The sequence below is a fragment of the Dromaius novaehollandiae genome, chromosome 12, assembly GCF_036370855.1.
Source record: "Dromaius novaehollandiae isolate bDroNov1 chromosome 12, bDroNov1.hap1, whole genome shotgun sequence".
Classification (NCBI taxonomy): Eukaryota; Metazoa; Chordata; class Aves; order Casuariiformes; family Dromaiidae; genus Dromaius; species Dromaius novaehollandiae.
In genome coordinates this window covers 7,591,999-7,610,986 of record NC_088109.1, presented here as the reverse complement: position 1 = coordinate 7,610,986, position 18,988 = coordinate 7,591,999, and the positions used below count along the sequence as shown (strand labels likewise).

The following is an 18,988-nucleotide window of genomic DNA, read 5'->3' as shown; positions in this document are numbered from 1 at the left end:
CAAGTCCTGTAGAAAATCCATTTCTTATTCTAAGAAACATTCTTACCTATACAACAGGCAGCGCTTCTGCTGCAGAGAGGGTATGAGGTGAACCTGCAGCAGCTGTGTGTCAAACTGAGAGAATTTGGTGCAACTTTTGGATTCTGAGCCAGGCATACAAGCCTAAAAAAAAACAAGGAGAAAACCTTTTAATCAAGACCAGCAAGGGATTCTGGCCCAGCTCATCTAGAGTCTCAGGTGGCTGCGTGTCTACCATTCGGCCTATTTTGAATAACTACTGGTTTATTTTATTCACAGAACTGACCACAGAAATACTTTTTTCTCAAACTCTGTGCGCCAGCTGTTTCAGTTAGTTCTGAGAACAGGATGTATTTCCTCACCCAAGGATCCATCCTTGTATACACAAAGATTTGAATATAGACCATATTTGAGCATAGAGAGTATGAAGTGGTACCACTGAATAAAAGATTAACTTGGAAAGAAATAGCTCCTAACCAAACTTAAAAGCCTAGCATTGGGTTTTGAAGAAACCCCTGTAATTTTGGCTTCTTGATTATGACACTGAAAGCAGCAGCTTTTCACCTCTCTTTCAGCAAGTCCCTTTTGTGTGTAGTGTTGCTCACATCACTATTTCTATCTTACGTTAATCTCTGGTAAGACTAGGTGGGAGACAAAACATCTGCACTGCTTTTAACTAGCAAACAGAAGAGAGGGAATGTAGAAACCTCAGTCAATTTGGGAGATGAAAAGTCTGGGCAAGTTTGCATACCTTCAGCAGCCTGTGCAACTAGTATAATTTAATGTACCATATATACGTTTCTTTGCACTTCAGAATACAAAACTATCTTCACTGACTAGAAAAGTGGACTGTGAGGTCTTGCTGTCACTACATGCAAATATTGTGCTTGGAACCTGATAAACTGCACTCAGGAAATAATTGTTTTTAACAATTTACTCGGTTGAGATTCCATCCTAGTTTTGGGGAACAAAAATAACTCAGTCTGGCAATGTCAAAGTTCAGCGTAATGTTTCTGCAAGCTATTTTGTTAGTATTCCTTTCCATGCATCATTCAGGAACATTTTTTAGATAAAAAATAGCTGACAAAGTTCCAAAAATCCAGTGCACAGAAAACACTGGTGTGATACCAGTCGCTCTGCAAATCAATCAACTGATGAAACAATACCTATATGCTCAGGGGCCTTTCGGCTGCACATCCTTCCCATGTTGTACATCAGCAATATCGCTTGTGTCATTTCCATGTCCTGGCTGTGTATTTGTTTGCTGAAGAAAGCCCAAACAACTGTCAGGCTCTTAAAACACAGGAACACACAAATCCTAAATGTAAAAAATCTCTCCTAAATGCTAAAAATGCACACTTCAGATTCATTTGAAATCATCTACAGCAAAGTTGGGGAGCAAACCCCTCTTTCCCAGCAGCCAGGAGCGCGTGAAGGAGCACCGGACTCCCACCTCATTGCTCTTACACTTCCAGGCCAAAATGCCTCAGTCCCTGACTCAGGCAAAAATTTACTGAAGACCAAGTGAAACTGCAGGGAGCAGGTGCTTAGCACTTATGTGAAACCACCAGACGGTGGGAATGAGGTAAAACCATGAGCAGGCACCTTTGCCTACTTTTCAGCAGTTTAGCTCTTCAGGGTTTGCCAAGCCCACGTTACTACTTACCAAGGTGGAGTTCAATCCACAGAGAGGGATAACACCCTAGGCCTCGGGGAACCGCACGGGGGAAAGCGTTTTGCATTTTATTACTTTTATCATCTGAAAGAGAAAGGTGAGGCCAGACGGCTCCCGCACTGCCCTCCCGTCCCCGCTCCCCTCCGCCGGGGCCGCCGCACACCGCCGCCCCCCAGCGGCCCGCGCTGAGGTGACACAAAATGGCGGCGGCCGCAGCGCGCTCGCACAAAGCGGCAGAGCTAAAGGCCGCCCGAGCGCACGGGGCGTTACGGGTAGGGCTGCGCTAGTGCTCGGGCTGCAGCGAGGCGCCTTTTGCTTTGCAGGGCGCTCGCCAAGCACACGAGCGGGACTCCGCGGGCTGACGCGGCGCCAGGCGCGGGCCAGCCGCTCCCGGGAGTGCACGCCGCACTCGCGCCCCGTCCCGCACTGCACGCGCCGCCGCGGTGCCTGCCCAGGCCTCCCGCAGCGTGCTCTATAAACTAATTACTCCTTTCATTATGTTTAACATTATTTCAAGTTTTGATACATTAAACAATTTTATATGCAAGTCTTCCGTATCAACGAAAGAAGAGATACCTACAAATGTTTTCTTTAAAATACAAGTATCACACATTCCTCTAATTTAAGAAGCATTTATCAGTTAAGAAACACACGTGATACCAAAGACAATACATGACTGGAGTTTAAAATCTTGTCAATATTGTACCAGTAAAAATGAGTACAGGATATGCTTTTCAAAGATTCATTGGGTTTGGATTTTTTCCTTTTTTTTTTTAAAGTACAAAAGGTACCAAGAACAAAAACTACTACCCTGAAGGGACAGGTGCTACATGCAAGAAACTTGAGCAATATCCTCAGATATATTAAAAAATTATTTCAAAAAGCAATTTTGCTGTATCTTGGTCACTTAGCTGTTTCAACTACATTTTAAACTTGAAAGAGGAATTATACCATCCAATAGCTTGCCTAAGTTGTGACTGAAATACAGTGAACATAACACTGGCAAATGCTGTTTCAATGAGGTAAATGTGAAAGCTGAAAACAGATGGAATGAGGCAAGTGAAAACACAAGAGGACATTAAAGGAAAGGATAGCAAAAGTTAAACACAGAGTCTTAGTCTTTTTCTTACCTAACCTGATAGTTATTCGCCTCATTTCTAGCAGAGCAATTAGAAAGAACATTTTACTGAACTCAGTATTCCTTAAGAATGCTGAAGAAAGTACCTCACTAGTAATGGAGACTGAGATTTCTAAGGATTTCCACATTTTCGTTTGTTTTTAACAAAGAATCACCAAATTTCAAAGTATCATTTCTAACGGCCACAAGAACACAAGAGAACTCTGATGCAGTGTCTTACGACACTCGTTTAAACGCAGTTCTTATCTGTACCGCTTCCTGCATGGAGAGGAGGCACAAAGTTCAAAGGGTTAAAAGTCTGTCAGCGAAGCACCTTCATTTGTAAGGCATTATATAATAGTATAATCAACAATAATGCCTCCTTTCTGAGGGGGTCACATTAATAAAAAGATTAAAATGTCAAGTCTTTTGCTGGAATTCAGTTTTAATTCAGTAAAGCAGATGGAATGGAAGGTTTGTCTGAGCCACAAAAAACCCCAATTCCCATACTAGCATCCTAGCGCAAATGTATTTTTACCAGAAATTTAAGTAAGAGAGCAAACTGGACTGGGACTTGCTGAGAGAGGAGCAAACATGTATTTCTAGTTGTTTTGCAAAACATTAGAACTCTGAAGAAGAGTTCGCTATACCACTAAGGTAAGTAATATTTTAAAATTCTTTCTGTAGTGTTAAATGCTCAGTATATTGTAACATGACACCAAGAAAACAGTTTGCTTTCAGGCTCTATAGCCAGCTCTATGCTAGGTGTGGTTGCAGTACTAATTAGGGAATACACGATCTAATTCCAAGGTACCCACCTGAGCAACCCTGCAGTGAAGTTGTGGCAGTAGCTCTAGCAAGTGGATCCTGTGAGGTCCTTTGTGTTTGGCAAGACCTACAGGTAAACATCCTCAAAGGTAACTCACTATACTACTTCAAGTCCTTCTTTAAAATTTGTTTTTCATCTTACCTCACCAAAATACATTGCCCAGCTCGCTGGTATACCATGACCAGTGCCTACTGTGATAACATTTGCCTTTTGTGTTTCATAGTAATTCCCACATACATATTAATCATCATTGTCCACCATCTGTGGCAACAACTGCCATTTTTGTGTTCTGTCCTCATACATTCCTACAAAGAATTGCACTAAATTACTAATGACTCCAAGTAGCTCAAGCAGACCCATCAGTGCAACAATTACATGTCTTCAACACAGATGTAGCCCAAATGATCTCTAAGAGGGATGTAAACTAAAAATTTAATAACCATCTCCCTTTCATTTAAGAACAGCAGAGTCTTACCAACAGAACAGTTTTTCTACATATACATTTATGTTTTCATGACAGATTAAGTTTAAAAGTATATACACAGATCCTTCATAGACTTTCTGAAGATATGAATGTTCGTGTATAATTCTGGGAAAAAAGAAATCAAACAGTTTTCTGTTTTTCTTCATTAACCTCCACATCTTTATTCCTTGCTTCACTGACAGCCTAAGCCAGCTTCCAGTAACAGAATTAAAGAGCTCTGCAACATGCTTCAATATTAAAATGACAAAACTTTAGTAAGCCCAACATATTATAAATCCTTAACTACAATTTTTACTTAGAAATATCTGGCCTACTTGGCAAATATTTGGCATAGAAGAGTGCTAAAGAAACAGACATCTATCTGTTTATTTTAACAATAAGGCAAGAACAACAGGGCTGCTTTAACATTTTTCCAGTGAAGGAACAGAAATACACTGTTTCCAACACTGTCCTTGACCTTAGAATACTGGATTCAGCAAGATAGGTTGAAAGCTGTGTATGAAACATTATGAATGAACAAATCAATGATCCTGATAATAGAGCTGAGATTGGAAGGGTTTGCAAAGGGCAGTGAAAACAATCAAAATCTGCTTTCATTGGAGCAGTGTTATCTTTATGATCACTTTTCAGATTTTAACATAGTAAATGAAGAAGTCGGCCAGGAAATCATTTCGCTTTATGTCACCGTGTGTCTATTAATATATTTAAACAAGCATTCTGCTAGTTCTGCAAGAACTTAGTAAAATTAAAGACCCACAGATTTTTGTTTGTACAGTTTCTAACTTGCAAAGAAAAAGCTGACTAGCCCTAAGGTGATGTTAAGTGATATTTCTATGTATGTGACTTTGTTTTTAAACACACTTGATTGGCTTATTTTTACCAAGTAACAAAGGACAGGCTCAAAGCTTGTATCAAAAGTACACTTGTACACACAAGTATAATCAATTAACATACAAATATTCTCAAAAACATCTTTTAGATTTAAACAAAAATGTTTTTACAAAAATAAGATAAAATAAATTATATTTTTTAAATGAACAGTTACAGAATTCATGAACCATTACAATAAACATGTAACATTGACACATTGATGAAATTTGTTACTCTAAGGGCAGGTTAAATACCACAGTTGTATGAAGCTTCAAGTAAAATACTAGGCACTTTTTGCCCAAATAGCTGCAAACATGTGCATTCTGCAGAAAAGTCCAATTGACAGAAATGCCTGAAACGTACTTTCTAAAGCACACGAAAATTCTAAATTCCTCATAAGAGTCCAGGTAAAAAGGCAATGACAAAAAGGCCAGGTACGCCACACAAGATAACTTTCCTTAGATGACTGAGCTCAGATGAGCTGCAATTCCGAAAAATGGTGTTAACAACTCGGCCTTCCCCATTTTTAATGGGCACTTCTTTAAAAGCTTTGCATGTCAGAGAGAAAACATGGTGAAGTAATGGCAGCTCCCAACACATGGGAAAACAGATGAAAAGAAATGCTGCAGAGTTATATGTGAGTATGAAGAAGCACAACGTATTTGAACTTGGCTCTAATTTGAAGCAACATGTTTGGAAGAAAGCTTATTACTTGCAGAATACCAAAAAGTAATACATATTGTGCTCTGTACCAGCCAATTTGTAATCGTGTGAATGACTCCAGCACCACAATCTGATATGCTCAAGACCTCCAATAAACCAGAAGCTAAATCTTTCAGCTAACAGAAGAATGAACTGATATGTGAGAATTTAAGTGACAGCTACATGCCTAAGATATGAAAAATTACTGTTAAAATACCAAAAATAATGAATAGGACAACAATGAAGGGCAACTAAAGCAAGAACTTAACTATTTCAAAATATCATGGTTAAGAAGTTAAAAAATTTTAGAAAGCAGCAGTTTGTGGCATGCTTTTAAAGCACAGATTGTTTTGGGGAAGAGAAGCATAGCACTGAATAGCCCTTAAGAAATCCTGTCATCTCAACTAGGTGCAAAGTTCTCCAGCTGAAAGATCAGGTCTACAGCAGCATCAACATCTGGTACAATGTGATCTGGTTCTACTAAACCAGGATCAAATCTAAAATCTCTGTGGCCATGGAACACTGTGTCAGTTATGCTCTCCCTGGTATCAGAGGGTACCTCTGTGTGAGGGTTGTAAACCCCAGTACAAACAAGAACAGACCTACAATGGGTAGCAGCAGAAGATGCTAATTCACTTTCCCAACTGTTGTCTATTTCATCAACCTGAGCAAGAGTGGCAGGCCTCCTGCCACCAGCAACTTTGGCCTGAATTCGTGTTTTGGAACCTTTTCTGGAGTTCTTCTCTTCAAGATAGCGATTGTAAAGATTAGCACCATAGACATCAGTCATGAGATTATCTCTGGAAATATAAGAAAAAGAGTTTAGTCAGCAGGACAATTTAAATTAGCCAATTTCAATTATATAAAAAAACATTTTAGGGGTTTGATTTAAGAGTTTATTTTATACTGTACAGAAGTTTATCGGAAAGTACGTGGACAGGAAGTCGTCCAACCCTGTAGTTATTTTATCACACTATTTTCATTAACCATGACATATGATAGAACTGAGTAATTCTCCATACTGAAAATTGCAGACCAGGCTGGGGGGGAAGACTCAAGGAGAGGTATTAGCAATCCATGAATAAGGCTATTTTCAAACATCTTGGAGATTCTGGAACAGTCCTTAATACAATAGAGCTTTATCTGTTTATGAAAAGGATTCTATGATGTGACTGCATGCAGAGTAGCTTATGACTGAGCTTAATGATCCCACAGATCAATTCTAGTTCTACATTACCTAATATCCTATTATCTACTCAAAGCTTGTTGATATTACACGAGCAACTTTAAGAGGAAAAAAAAAAGAAGCCTTTTTGTTAAATATTTACACAGCCTATTTCAGAAATGCAAAAAAAGGAAAAAAATCTTAGTAGCATATAAACCACTTGTGCTTCTACAGAAATTAAACACACAAAGACACAAGTATTAACATTTCAAGATTAAGAAGAGTAAGCCTGGAAAACATCATAAAAAGTAAAACATAGTGCCAAGAATATTAGGTGGTCCCAATGATACTAGAAACAAACTAGTAAGAGTTGTGTATTTTTCTCTGCTGGTATATATGCTACGAGTAATTTCCTGACATACTTATTAGACTTATATCATCTTACCCGACAGCATAAAGAGTTTGAATAGGCTGCTTCCATTGCCTTTCTGCTGCTTGAGCCCTGATAAGGTATTCTGCATATTGATAGGTCAATTCACTAGGTTTGCCCATTAAGGCTTCATATTTCAGATCTTTGCCAGTGATTTTCTTGTAAATGTTTTCCAAACAAACCATGAATGTTCCATGCCCAAACCTGCAGAAATATAAAGGTTTGTGACAAATCAAATTAAGTATGCAAAAAAAGCTGGGTTTTTTTTTTTCTTTCACAGACTCCTGGGAATAAATAATATCCTGTTACTATCAAATTTTCCTCAGTTTGCATGCAACATTTCCACAGCTGTTTCACTGAAAATTAACTGCTGATTAGCTGAACAACAAACACCATAACAAAAACATGCAATTAGGACAGCACAGCACACTGGTCTATTTTAAAAGTGAAGTAAAGCATAATAATGATTTGTGTTAGCGTTACTTGCATTTAAGCAAACAGCCCAGTTTGCAAAAGTGATGCATTTTGAAATAATGCCTATAGCCTGTGATCTACTCTGTACATTGACCTAGCAGAATCAGCTGAATTTCAGAATTAACAAATAGGATAAATGGAAAAGGTAAGTTGGAATCAGACATAAGGAAAATTAATCTCTCCTAAACACACGAGTATACCAAAACCCATTCTGTAGTATGGAAACAAAAAACTTTACAGGATTCTCTCTCAAAAATAGATGTAAAAGAAGATCAAGGGACAACCTGTAATTTTAAAACACGCTTTTAATAACTCACTTGGTCAAGGCGAGAACAGTGACAATGGGTTATCGACCAAGGTAGTAAAACAGCAATTTAGAAGATGTAATATCAGGAGTAAAAAGCAGTTTGACTTCATTACCAAATTCAGGGCTTGGGTTTACAGATGAACTAATATATATGCTTGAGAAATAAGGAAGGCTAAAGTATCAAAATCACATTAAGAAGAATTAAAATAAAAAGCTATACAACAAGTCTATTACAATAAGTTACACATAAATACTTAACAAGAGCAGCTAGATAACTTCTAATGCACATAGACATTTATGGCTGTTTAAACCAAGTAACTACAGCTTAAAAAAAAAAAACAAAACACCTAAAACACTAGTATAGTGAGAACAAGAAGCCAGCAGATACATATCAGGGGCACTAATAAATAAATTAAACCTCTAGTGGCCTACGAAACACTAAGAAAGAAATCAAAATCACCAGTTAAGGAAAAAAAGCTGTGGAGAAGGAAGCAGCTGTAGCACTTAAATGTGATACAGAACTAGCTTTTCTGGGTTTAATATCAGCACTTCACTCCCTCTCTCCACCTCATTTGTTGATTTAAGGATAACATATAAATCAGCATAAAATTATTTCCAGTAATGATTAACAACAGCTTAAACTAACCCAGTCATGGCGTTATAGCCAAATACTGAAGATCACAGCACTAGCAGATGCAAACCTGTCATACTGTCAAATCCAAAGCAAAACCAAACTTTATTTCTGTTTGAATACGGGATCTTGCCCAAAGGACATACCTGAAACTATGGATCTTATTATTTACTGTAGACATATTTGTTGCCTTACCTTAAACTACCAAATGTACATATTTTGCCAGTGTGCTATTAGAGATGTTCTTTGCATCTAAATAAGGATCTCTCACAAAATCTTCTCCCTAAGATCAAGCCAGCAATTAAGTCATGGTGACAAAAATTTCTATTTCAATGTATGTCCAAATTTTAGACTGAGGGAAAGAGTGAAACAAAGCAATTAAAGAAATACCTTTTATTAAATAAAGAAACAAAAAACCACACTACCAGAGATCACCCTCTTCTCTGTGTTCTGTCTGGTTTTTCTTATGTTCCTTGAACAGTTTACTACAGTGTCATTAGTTTAAAAAAAACAAAAAAAACAAAACACAAAAACACAAAAAACCCACCACACTGCTTTTAACCAATAGGATCAATTCATCATCCTATCAGAAGCTGTAGGGTGGAAAAGAGGAATACCAAAGGAGGACTTGATGACATGCAACAATAGCCTTGATAATTTTTGCCCCTTTCTCCCCCCACCCCTTCTCTCTCTCTCCCTTTGGACTGAAAGTCTAAGGCCCTCAGGCAAAGAAGTATCTTTCTTTGGGGAGTGAGAAAACATACCTGCTGTAAAGCTACAACAAACATTTTGTATGAAAATATTGATTTTCAATTTTACTGAAGCAATGATTAAAAATGTAAGATATCACACTATATATGTATGTGTTATAATTGCATTTACCTTGGGGACTGTGCTTCAGCTACCCACATCAGATCCATATTACAGGCAAGTACAGGTATATGAGGGTAATTTTCATGGTGATACGGATTTCCAGGATAGCCACTTGTCAGCAGAACATCTATTATCAACTGAAGGTTGGTTTCCCATCTGACTGGCTCTCCAAACAAAACAACAGCTACGAGAAGAAGAATTACAAAATAGTTATGGGATTAGTTAATAGAGCATCAAATCACTAACACCAAAGAGACTGAATAATTTGTTTTCATTAAACTGATGATATAGTCACATTAGGTTATGTTTTTAATATATTACATACCCATTCACAGAAAATCTCACAACTAACAAGACCTCACTGCAAGACCCACAGGTTTAAGAAATTATTTGATTTTTATGTTGGCTAAATTGCTCCGTAACAGTGCAATACTGACTTCTAAATTGTATTTCTAAGTCTTCCATACCTTTGTAAATTCTATGATATATTTATGTACAGTATTGAAATAATTCATCAGAATTGCCATTTATCCATTTTAAAACAACATCTGGATGTTGTTTTTAAGTAATCTTCTGTTTTCCAGCAATCATCTATCATGGCTTTTTTAAACCAGATGGAGTGGTTCTTGTACTCCAACTCTGAAGTGATCCTCCTGACTACTATAAGAAGAAGACCAATTATTTCTGAGTGTATGGCAATTCATTCTTCATTTTCAAAAGGAAGGCAACAATAGGCTTTTAAAGCAAAATGAAAAGCAACACAGACTTCACCTACCTTCTAAAACTTCAGAAACAAATGGCTGAAAACTGCGCACATTAGAAAAGTCTTATTTTACCATGCTTTATACATTCTACATTAATGACCGATGTCCTTAACAAGGAAATTTTAGAAAGCTGGCTGACAGAATTCTAAAGTGGACAGCAATCTAAAAATAAAATTATAATGAAAAATACAGTAAAGATATTTCATTTGTTAATGGACAGTTGCAAAGTGAGTAAAGATAACTTACCCTCAATCTTGGGAAGCTCCACCGCAGAAGGGTACTGCAGTAAGAAAAATGTAAGAGTTTTCTAAAAGATTAAACATCCACTACTCTTAACAGAATAAATTCAAGCATCACTTCCTCAGTTGCCTTCTGCAACACTGACAGGAAATGCACTCTATATTCTGATGTAACTACTGCTCCAGTTCTTGATGTCACTTTACTAGGAAATTTGTGTTTCAAGTTCTGAAGTGAAATCTAGTGGCAAATGGACAGCAATAAATTACAGCATTCTACAGTCTCAAAGCTCCTACATCTACTTAAATCTGACAAGCTATTAAACTTCAGTTGCTTAATTTACTTGTGTATGAAGCAAGTATGTTTATTTTTCTATAGGAGAATACAAGCCTCTAGGATTAACCAGACATTTGAAAAATATATTTTGAAATATATTTATCACTGCTAAGAAAGAAAAATGGATTGTATAAGAACTGCTAAACAAATAATAGTTTGTACTTCATTATTTATTCCCCTTAGTGACAAATACATTAATGTTTTTTTAAAGTTCTACATCTGCATGGTTGAGTAATAACGCAAAAGGTGATACAGCTGAGTTATGGAACCACAACAAAGATTTTCTTGACTTTATATGGGAAAAGTTCACTTTATCTACTGATGGTTCCTTTAATGTTAATCTACAAAACGAGTCCTCCACTTTCAAAATATCTAAGCTAAACAGAGGCAAAATAAGATGAAGTACACGACAAAAGATATTAAATACCAGCTCTCTTTTCAGGAGTGTGAAACACATGAATTCTTTTTCCATAAAAACAACCATTCTAAGGCTTAAGTATTTCCTACTCCATTAACACGTTACTAATGGCTCCTCTGGAACTGATCCTGAATATGTACAATACACAGATTTGGTCAGCCAGAGCATGCTTCTAGACAATAACTTGCATTTCTAAACAATGCAATTTCATACTTCATTTTGTTCCATATTTTTCTCAGGAGAAGGGGCAACTTACCTAAGGTTGCTCAACAAGTTTTATAGGTTGGTTTTGAATATTGCAAAGAAAAAAAGACTTTTTTATTACATTTTTTAAAGTAACATTTACTGATGACAAATGCACATTAATTGGCTCTGAAAGTTCTATGTTTAGCAGCACAAAGTACAACACAGCTGTTACTCAGCTGCAGTTGCAGTCCAGATACATTCAGCAATCAGCAAACAAAATCAAATGAAAGAGATTGCATCTATTTCTTGTGATCAATTCCCACTCAGTTAATTACTCAGATGCTATGGAGACAGCCAGCAAGAACATGAATAAGCAGTGAAGTTTCACAAAATGCAAGACAGTCTTCAGTGTTGTTCTGCAGTAAAGCAATACAGTAGTTTTCGTTAGCAATGTGAATAGCTACAGTTAAAGAAAAAATTCCTACAATATTTGCACCTCTCCTTACAACATTAGTCTTACACTCCTATGTGTAGCAGCTGTCTGAATTGCTTACAAATACCACTTTTCCTTCTCCATAGCAGCTGCTGCAAATGCTTGATGTGGACTGTATTACCTAAGACTGTTCTATAGCTAAAATTCTTGTAAACATTTCCTCAACTGTCTCATATGCTCTCTCAATTGTTGAAATCTAGTGTGTGAATAACAAACACTAAGTGAACCTGAAAATAAACCATACCTCCACAAGTCTTTGTGCTGTACTCACAAATAGTGACTGACACTCCATACAAGGAAAAGAAATATAGGTACTGCTCTCTGAAATTCTGCAATATTCAGTTGAAACCATACTGTTTATAAAAACTAATAGTCTGTTATGTTATATTTAAATATATTTAAGTAATGGAATAAACAAAAAGGCTGTCCTTTGGAGAAAACTTAGTTATCTGCAGGCATTAATTTACAATCAAAGCAAGCTCAGAGCCTAGAAATAGTACCATGACAATCCAAAATGAAGGAAAAACACACATCCCACACATCCCAAAAAGCTTCAAAAACATATTTTAAATTCAGTATCTGTACTAAATTCTAAGTTTCCACAATAGGAAGTTACAAAAATCAAAGAACAAAGAAAAACAAAGAATTACCACTGACAGAAAAGAAAGCTTACACACTTGCTCTTGAGAACATTGTAGGAAAACAAATACAGAAGCAGAAGAGAAAGTAAGTCAAAATACAACACAGAAGCACGATTGGCTCGGTAGTTTAAATATTGGCCTCTATTGTAGAGCATCACCTAGTAAGCAAACAATCTGAAAACAAAAATATACACTCACCAGAATTTTAGGTCTTCTGTCATGGTCAACCACATCTAGCAAAGGGTATTTCTCTCGCAAGGTTTCAATGGTAATAGGTTGACAAAAACCCAGACTGAGAAAGTACCAGTTAAGGATACAGAATTGCTAACTTTAAAAGATTTTAAAAAAAGTGTAATTCAGTTTTAGCAATTAATTTTAACATATGACGTTTATCTGGTAAAGCAAATTATTTAGGAATAAAAGCAACATATCAAAGACTGACATTTTTGTGTGAGGTAAAAATATGATCATCCCATTACTTAGAAATGATATAGAAAGCTTTGCTCAAAGTATGAGATGAAGAGGAAGAAATTACCCCACACACCTGCAAGACTCCAAGATTATCTTTATGTAAGCACAACAGAAGGCTTATCTAATGATAAGACAACATCCTGTGTAATTATTACAGGAAAGCTCATCTAAAGGAAAAATACTGTGCCCACAAACTGTGCTTTCCTTAGACCATCGTTGCTGCAATTGTATTGATAGTTAAACAATCATTTTAAAGCTCAGTTTATTGCTAAACAGTAGGCTGCCCAATAAAGTTTCAGTGTCCTGCAGGCAGTTAAGATAAATACCAAAACATATTTAAAAACAAGTGGAAAAGAAGGGGAAAATAACTTCCTGATTTGCATAGCAGTATTCTTAAAAGCAAATATATCCCATTAATTTAAACTTAGTTAATGGAAGCAATCAAACTAAAACTCCTTGCTGGTGTAAAAACCAGCTATGATGCTATGCTCAATACTAATATGACTTATTCTTACAATGCATATGAAAATAAGAGCTATTTAAATATATCTGTTATACAAATAAGGCCACCTGATTTTATATCAGAATTAACAATACAGGGCATTTGTAAAGTTATTTTAAAATATGATTATCCCACACAGAAGTGCTATCTAACTGCACTTAAGAATGCAACACAGAAATACAATTTTTATGTTTTGTATTCAGTCTTCTAATACACTTTTCTCTTAACATGCCTAAATTGAATGTTGACAGCTATCCAGGATGTTTCTTCAGTAACTTTTTCGCCATCTTTTATTTGAAATAAAGCTTTTAAGTAAAAATTACATATAACATTTTTTCCAACTTATGATTTATTCCAACTTTAATCAAAATTAAAATTCCAATAAACTGAAGAATACAGAAGAGAGTTATTGAAAACAGACGATAGATTATGCAAAAGTTAAGGTCATTAAATTAGAACACAAAGCTTATATACCACAGTTATATCAACACAGTTCTTTTTGGTATTTAATATAGAAGTTGCAAAGCTTTTTAAAGTATAGCTCTACTCTAGACATTGGTTTCAAAAACAATGTTACTTAGCCTCATGCCTATGAAGAGGAGGAAAAACAAAAAAGAAACTTGTACCTCTAGCTGGTAAAGCTAACATATGATTAGCAGGTTATTCATTTGCACTGTCCTTTATGAAGTACTTCTTAAGCTGCTGAGCTAAGTTAGATATGATAAATAATGGACAATAACATCCCACTCCAGTAATAGGGAATAACCCACAGGCACATGAGCTGAGCAAGCTGATTGGAAGATGACAATAGGAGATAAAAGAAACAGTTGATGCTGAAATGAATCATAGTGTCATTTGAATATACAATAATGAGAACATCAGTTAAATTATTAGTCAGTAACATTTGCAACTGAAGTCTAAGAGATGTTTGACCTTCACAGTACTAAGTACCAATCATATATTTCCACACATAGTCATGCTAAGTACACACACAACAGTACATTGCTGATTTCTATAAGCGCTTCTCATGACAGGAAAAAGCTACCAGTAAGGGTTAGTTATCATGGTTGAATTCACTTGTTAGCACTTAAATGTTGCACAAGTTCATTCATAAAATAATGAATTGATTAAATATCAACTCTGAGAAAAAAACTTTGCTTTTTTTGGGAACAACTTCAAGGTACTGATTTTATACCAAACACCTACCTTTCTTTATTACATAGTTTAACTAGAAGGATTTGACTAGTGAGCTGTGACTACATAAAAGTTTATTAGACCAAAAAAATCAAGTGTCCACAAAATTGTTTGAGATTAGCCTAACTATGTAATTTGCTATAGAATATTGTAAAATCTGATGTTCTCATCCTCGAGAGAACACAAACCCTTTTGGATGAAGTGTCATTTTCATCAAAAGCAAAGGAGTAATTCTTTCTGTTTTCTCCTTCCCTATTAACAACATATATAATAGTACGTAAAAGAATATAATAAAATGGAGCAAGTATCAACATACCAACAACTTAACAATTCTTAATACATAAACTTGACATTATAGTAGGAACTACCATTGCTTAATACCGAATTTCTAATGCTGAAATACTTGGTCTTCCCTCGATCCACATGATCCGCTGAACAGAAAGCGTTTTAAAGGATACTCTTGAGCAATATCAAGAAGTGGTCCTTGCCCAGATACGAGAACACATTTTTCATGATAACGCTTGAACATTCGCAGAGGACTATGTGACATCATCACTTGGTCTTGTGAAATCTGTTTGGGATTGGAAAAAAAAAAAAAAAAGGGAGAGAGAAATTTGTTGTTTTTCAGATAAGTTATTTATATGGATATTTACAAGCATGACAAGTTATTTAAATTACTGTACTAGACATAATCACACATAAAACCTCACCATATCATTTTCTCCTAAACTTCATAGTCAAAGCATTGGTTAAAAAAAAAAGAAAAAAGTATATTATTGACAAATTGATATTAACATCCCTTTCACCTTCCAGAATTCCTCTACTCAATAAGAACACAAGTTTTTCTCTACTAGTTTTACACAGTGACCAAATCCATTTAGAAAACATAGAAGAAAGAAGATTCAGAATTGTCCTGGGTCAAATTATAGTACCTTTGCTAGATTGCAGCATTGATTCTGTTGTATCACAAGACCTTAATCTTTTAGTTTACATATCGCATCCCTTCAGTAGGTACAAAACAGGAAAGTAATTATGCTGGAAGGATGATACTAGGAATTATTATTTATTACCTTTACAGATCTAAAAAATTCCAAAAGTAATTGAGATGTCATATTTTATCCATGATACATGAGATTCTATTAATGTAGATATACCCATGTCCACTGGCCTTCACTGAAAGGAAAGGCACTACAGAATTAACTTTATGGTTTAATTTTAGTAATGTTTGAATGCAGTCTCCAAAAAGGGAGAGGTCCTACTGCCAGCAAAGCCCACAAATCATAGAGGAATAAAGTTCTACCACTTGTATCAAAGGAAGGCAGGACACTCCAGTCTTGCACATTATCACAGAAGTCATTCAGCTTGCTAGAGCAGAGTTTCATGTTACTGGTACATACAGTCTCTTATTCAGAAGGAGCTAAGATTTATTCCCACAATAACAAATTTGCAAAGAAATACCGTTACCAGTTACAGCTTTGGACAGTATTTCTCACTTTTATAGTACTTCCCAACGAAGTATTTCAGAGGACTTAAAGCAAAAACTGCCTGAGCAGCTGAAATGCATTTAATGGAAGATACTACATTTGACGTGCACACCATAAATGAGTAAATAAATTAATGAATTTTAAGTTACTCACTGGAACTCCCAATATATGAGACAATTGATCAGCTTTTTTCTGGCGAAGGCAATTCCCTGCATTGGTGACAAATACTACAGGCACAAAGAACTGTCCCCGAGAATTAACTAGCTTTTGAAAGGCTGTTTTTGCAGCAGGAATTGGAGTCTTTCCTCGTACCAGTACCCCATCAATGTCAAAAAGGAAACCAAAGGAAGGCAGTATGCTGAGCTGTAGTGAAGAAAGAAAAGAAAGAGAACACGAATTATTTCCATCCTTACACATGTCTGACAGAGCTTACAACAGCTGAAGTCCAATTAAAACACAAGTTCCACAGGGAAGGAATGGATCTTTTATACTGCACATTTTAATGTGCCTGATAGATATATTCACCTATTACAATATTTACTGTGAAGAAAGGAGCGCTACAGTTCCCTTTTCCTTACCCATGCAGCCTCATGAGTTCTACCTTGTCTCATGAGTAGTTCCAGACCACTGGAACAAACTGAGTTAAACCGGTAAAAAGAGGTATAAAACACATGCTGCTGAGCCAGTGAGTCCCATTTTCGCTTCAAATCCAAGTATTTCACAGGTAATTCCAATGGAAAGAATACTAACAGAGCCCACTACTAACAGAAAAAATGAATCAATAGGTAGGTCTTGATTACAAGTTGGTCTCTCCTTACAGGATGTTTAGCTGCTTAAACTTTCCCCGCTGACGTGCACTTTTCCGTTCCAGAACAGGATCAACTATAGCTAGATATGTGTTGTTGCTCCTTACACATCACTTCATCCAATTCTTGATTCTATATATGGCAGACTAATGCCTACTGCTTGGGTTGCTAAAATTTTTCCAGTTGCCTTTCTTTGAAAAGGTAAAGAACTGGACTTCATAAACCCAGAAAAAGATATCAAGACTAACTGGAGCCTAGGGAGGGGAGAGTGAGAGCTAGGCCTCTGAAGCCATTAAGCTGTTATTGAATCAATTTGGAAAGGATGAACCGAAAGGATCTATAATTTAAACTCTATTTCCTTCCCAAGCCAAAAATGGAATCTAGGGCTCTTGGGATTTAAGATCCTCTTTTCCATCACTTGATGAAAAAGGAGTGAAAGAGTTAGTGCTAGAACGGAGCACAACGGGGAGAACCCGGACAGAACCCAGTGAAGCTGGGGCAGCTTTTCCTATTCAAGGTGTTCCCAAGTATACTGACAGAAGTTTAACCCACTGTTTTTCCCAGTCATCGAGAAGGGCATTTCAGCTACTTAAGCAGCACTTTGTTCCTCATCATTAATTCATCTGCTACTTTTTTACCGTAGCTGCATATAGCACAGAACAGGTCAGACACACGCTGCTGGTGCCACTGCCATCAGGAAGCGAAAGGGGCCGTAACCAGAGGTACGCTCCTTGCCAAGTTTGCTCTCGCTGCTGCCTTTTATACAATCCGCATGCATGAACTACATTTGAACTGCCCCGAGTATATCTCCCTACAGAGGCCCATTTAATAAGGTCAATATTTTAGATATATTGCAGTGTAATTGATTTTAAAAAAGATAGTTGTTCACTGTTCAGTTTAGAGTTTTGCATGCAAGGAGGCCCTCCAAAATCCTCCCCTTTACACTGCATGCAGTCCTCAATCCTTTATTTAAAAAGGAAACAAAACTCAAACCACTTTCTCTAAGGTGTGTGTCAACAGTTTAAGGAATGCCAGATGAGAAAAAAAACCCTGCCACACAGCTAGCAGTGCAGACTTGTTGATAAAAAAAGACTTAAAAGCCCTCTGCTGTATGTTTAACAGGTACGTGAAGTTATTGAGCAAACATTGCAATGAGTGTTCTTCACGCTAATTTGGCTACCTGTAAACCCTGCGGACTAAGGATGTGAATTTTACAGCGAACAAGCGTGCAGCCAAAAGTTCTCTTTTTCTACAGATGCAGAGGATAGAATAAGGAGGTATCTACGCAGAGAGCTCGCAGCACATCCGACGCGGACACCGTGAGGCTAACGGCGCCTCGCCTTCCCCCCGACCGCCAAGCCGCGCCCTCCTCGCGCCGCCGCCGCTCCGCCAGACCCCGCGCCCAGCGCGCCCCCCCGCAGGCGCCCGCTGCCACACGCGGGCTCGGGCGGCGCCCGCCAACGCCGCCGCCGGCAGCATGACGGCCCGCCCGGCCGGCGGCCCAAGCCGTTTCGGTTTCCCTTCCGCTCCGGCCCGCCCCGCACGCCGGCAGGGCGAGCCCGCGCCCCGCCACCGCCCAGGGCCCCTCTCCGCCGCCCGCTCACCTTGCCGCCCCCGCTCCCCTCCGCGGGGGGCGCGGCGCCGCAGGGCGGCTCCCGGCACTCGGCGGGCTCCGCAGCGCGCCGGCCGGCGGCGCCCGCCAGGAGCCCGCGCAGCGGCGGCAGCGCCCGCCGCATAACGGCCGCCAGCAAGGGGCGGGGGGGAGGGGGGGCTGGGGCACCGCGGCGGCCCCCGCCAACCGTCCGCGAGCCGCCGGCCGGCGCCTCCCGCCTCGGCCCCGCCCTGCCCTGACGTCAGCCCGGCAGGTGCAGGCCCCGCCCG

At 38.0% G+C, this 18,988-nt stretch overlaps 1 protein-coding gene across 1 annotated transcript; it reads right to left on the bottom strand.

The window, feature by feature from the left end:
- Nucleotides 1-4,048: 4,048 nt before the first annotated feature.
- Nucleotides 4,049-18,988, bottom strand: LOC112982844 (haloacid dehalogenase-like hydrolase domain-containing 5). Its single transcript, XM_064518844.1, has 8 exons — nucleotides 18,712-18,988; nucleotides 16,455-16,664; nucleotides 15,276-15,388; nucleotides 12,849-12,942; nucleotides 10,586-10,619; nucleotides 9,585-9,759; nucleotides 7,306-7,494; nucleotides 4,049-6,495 (listed from the first exon to the last, which is right to left on the bottom strand). Exons 1-8 carry the CDS (start codon nucleotides 18,841-18,843, stop codon nucleotides 6,096-6,098), a joined length of 1,347 nt encoding a protein of 448 aa, XP_064374914.1. The 5' UTR covers nucleotides 18,844-18,988; the 3' UTR covers nucleotides 4,049-6,095.

Excerpts from the sequence above, each read along its gene's own strand:
- LOC112982844 (XM_064518844.1), bottom strand. The coding sequence starts at position 18,843 with ATGCGGCGGGCGCTGCCGCCGCTGCGCGGGCTCCTGGCGGGCGCCGCC. Across the intron at positions 7,495-9,584 it reads GCTGAAGCACAGTCCCCAAG|GTTTGGGCATGGAACATTCA; the intron begins GTAAATGCAATT and ends ATATTTCTGCAG. Across the intron at positions 6,496-7,305 it reads CAAACTCTTTATGCTGTCGG|AGATAATCTCATGACTGATG; the intron begins GTAAGATGATAT and ends TTATATTTCCAG.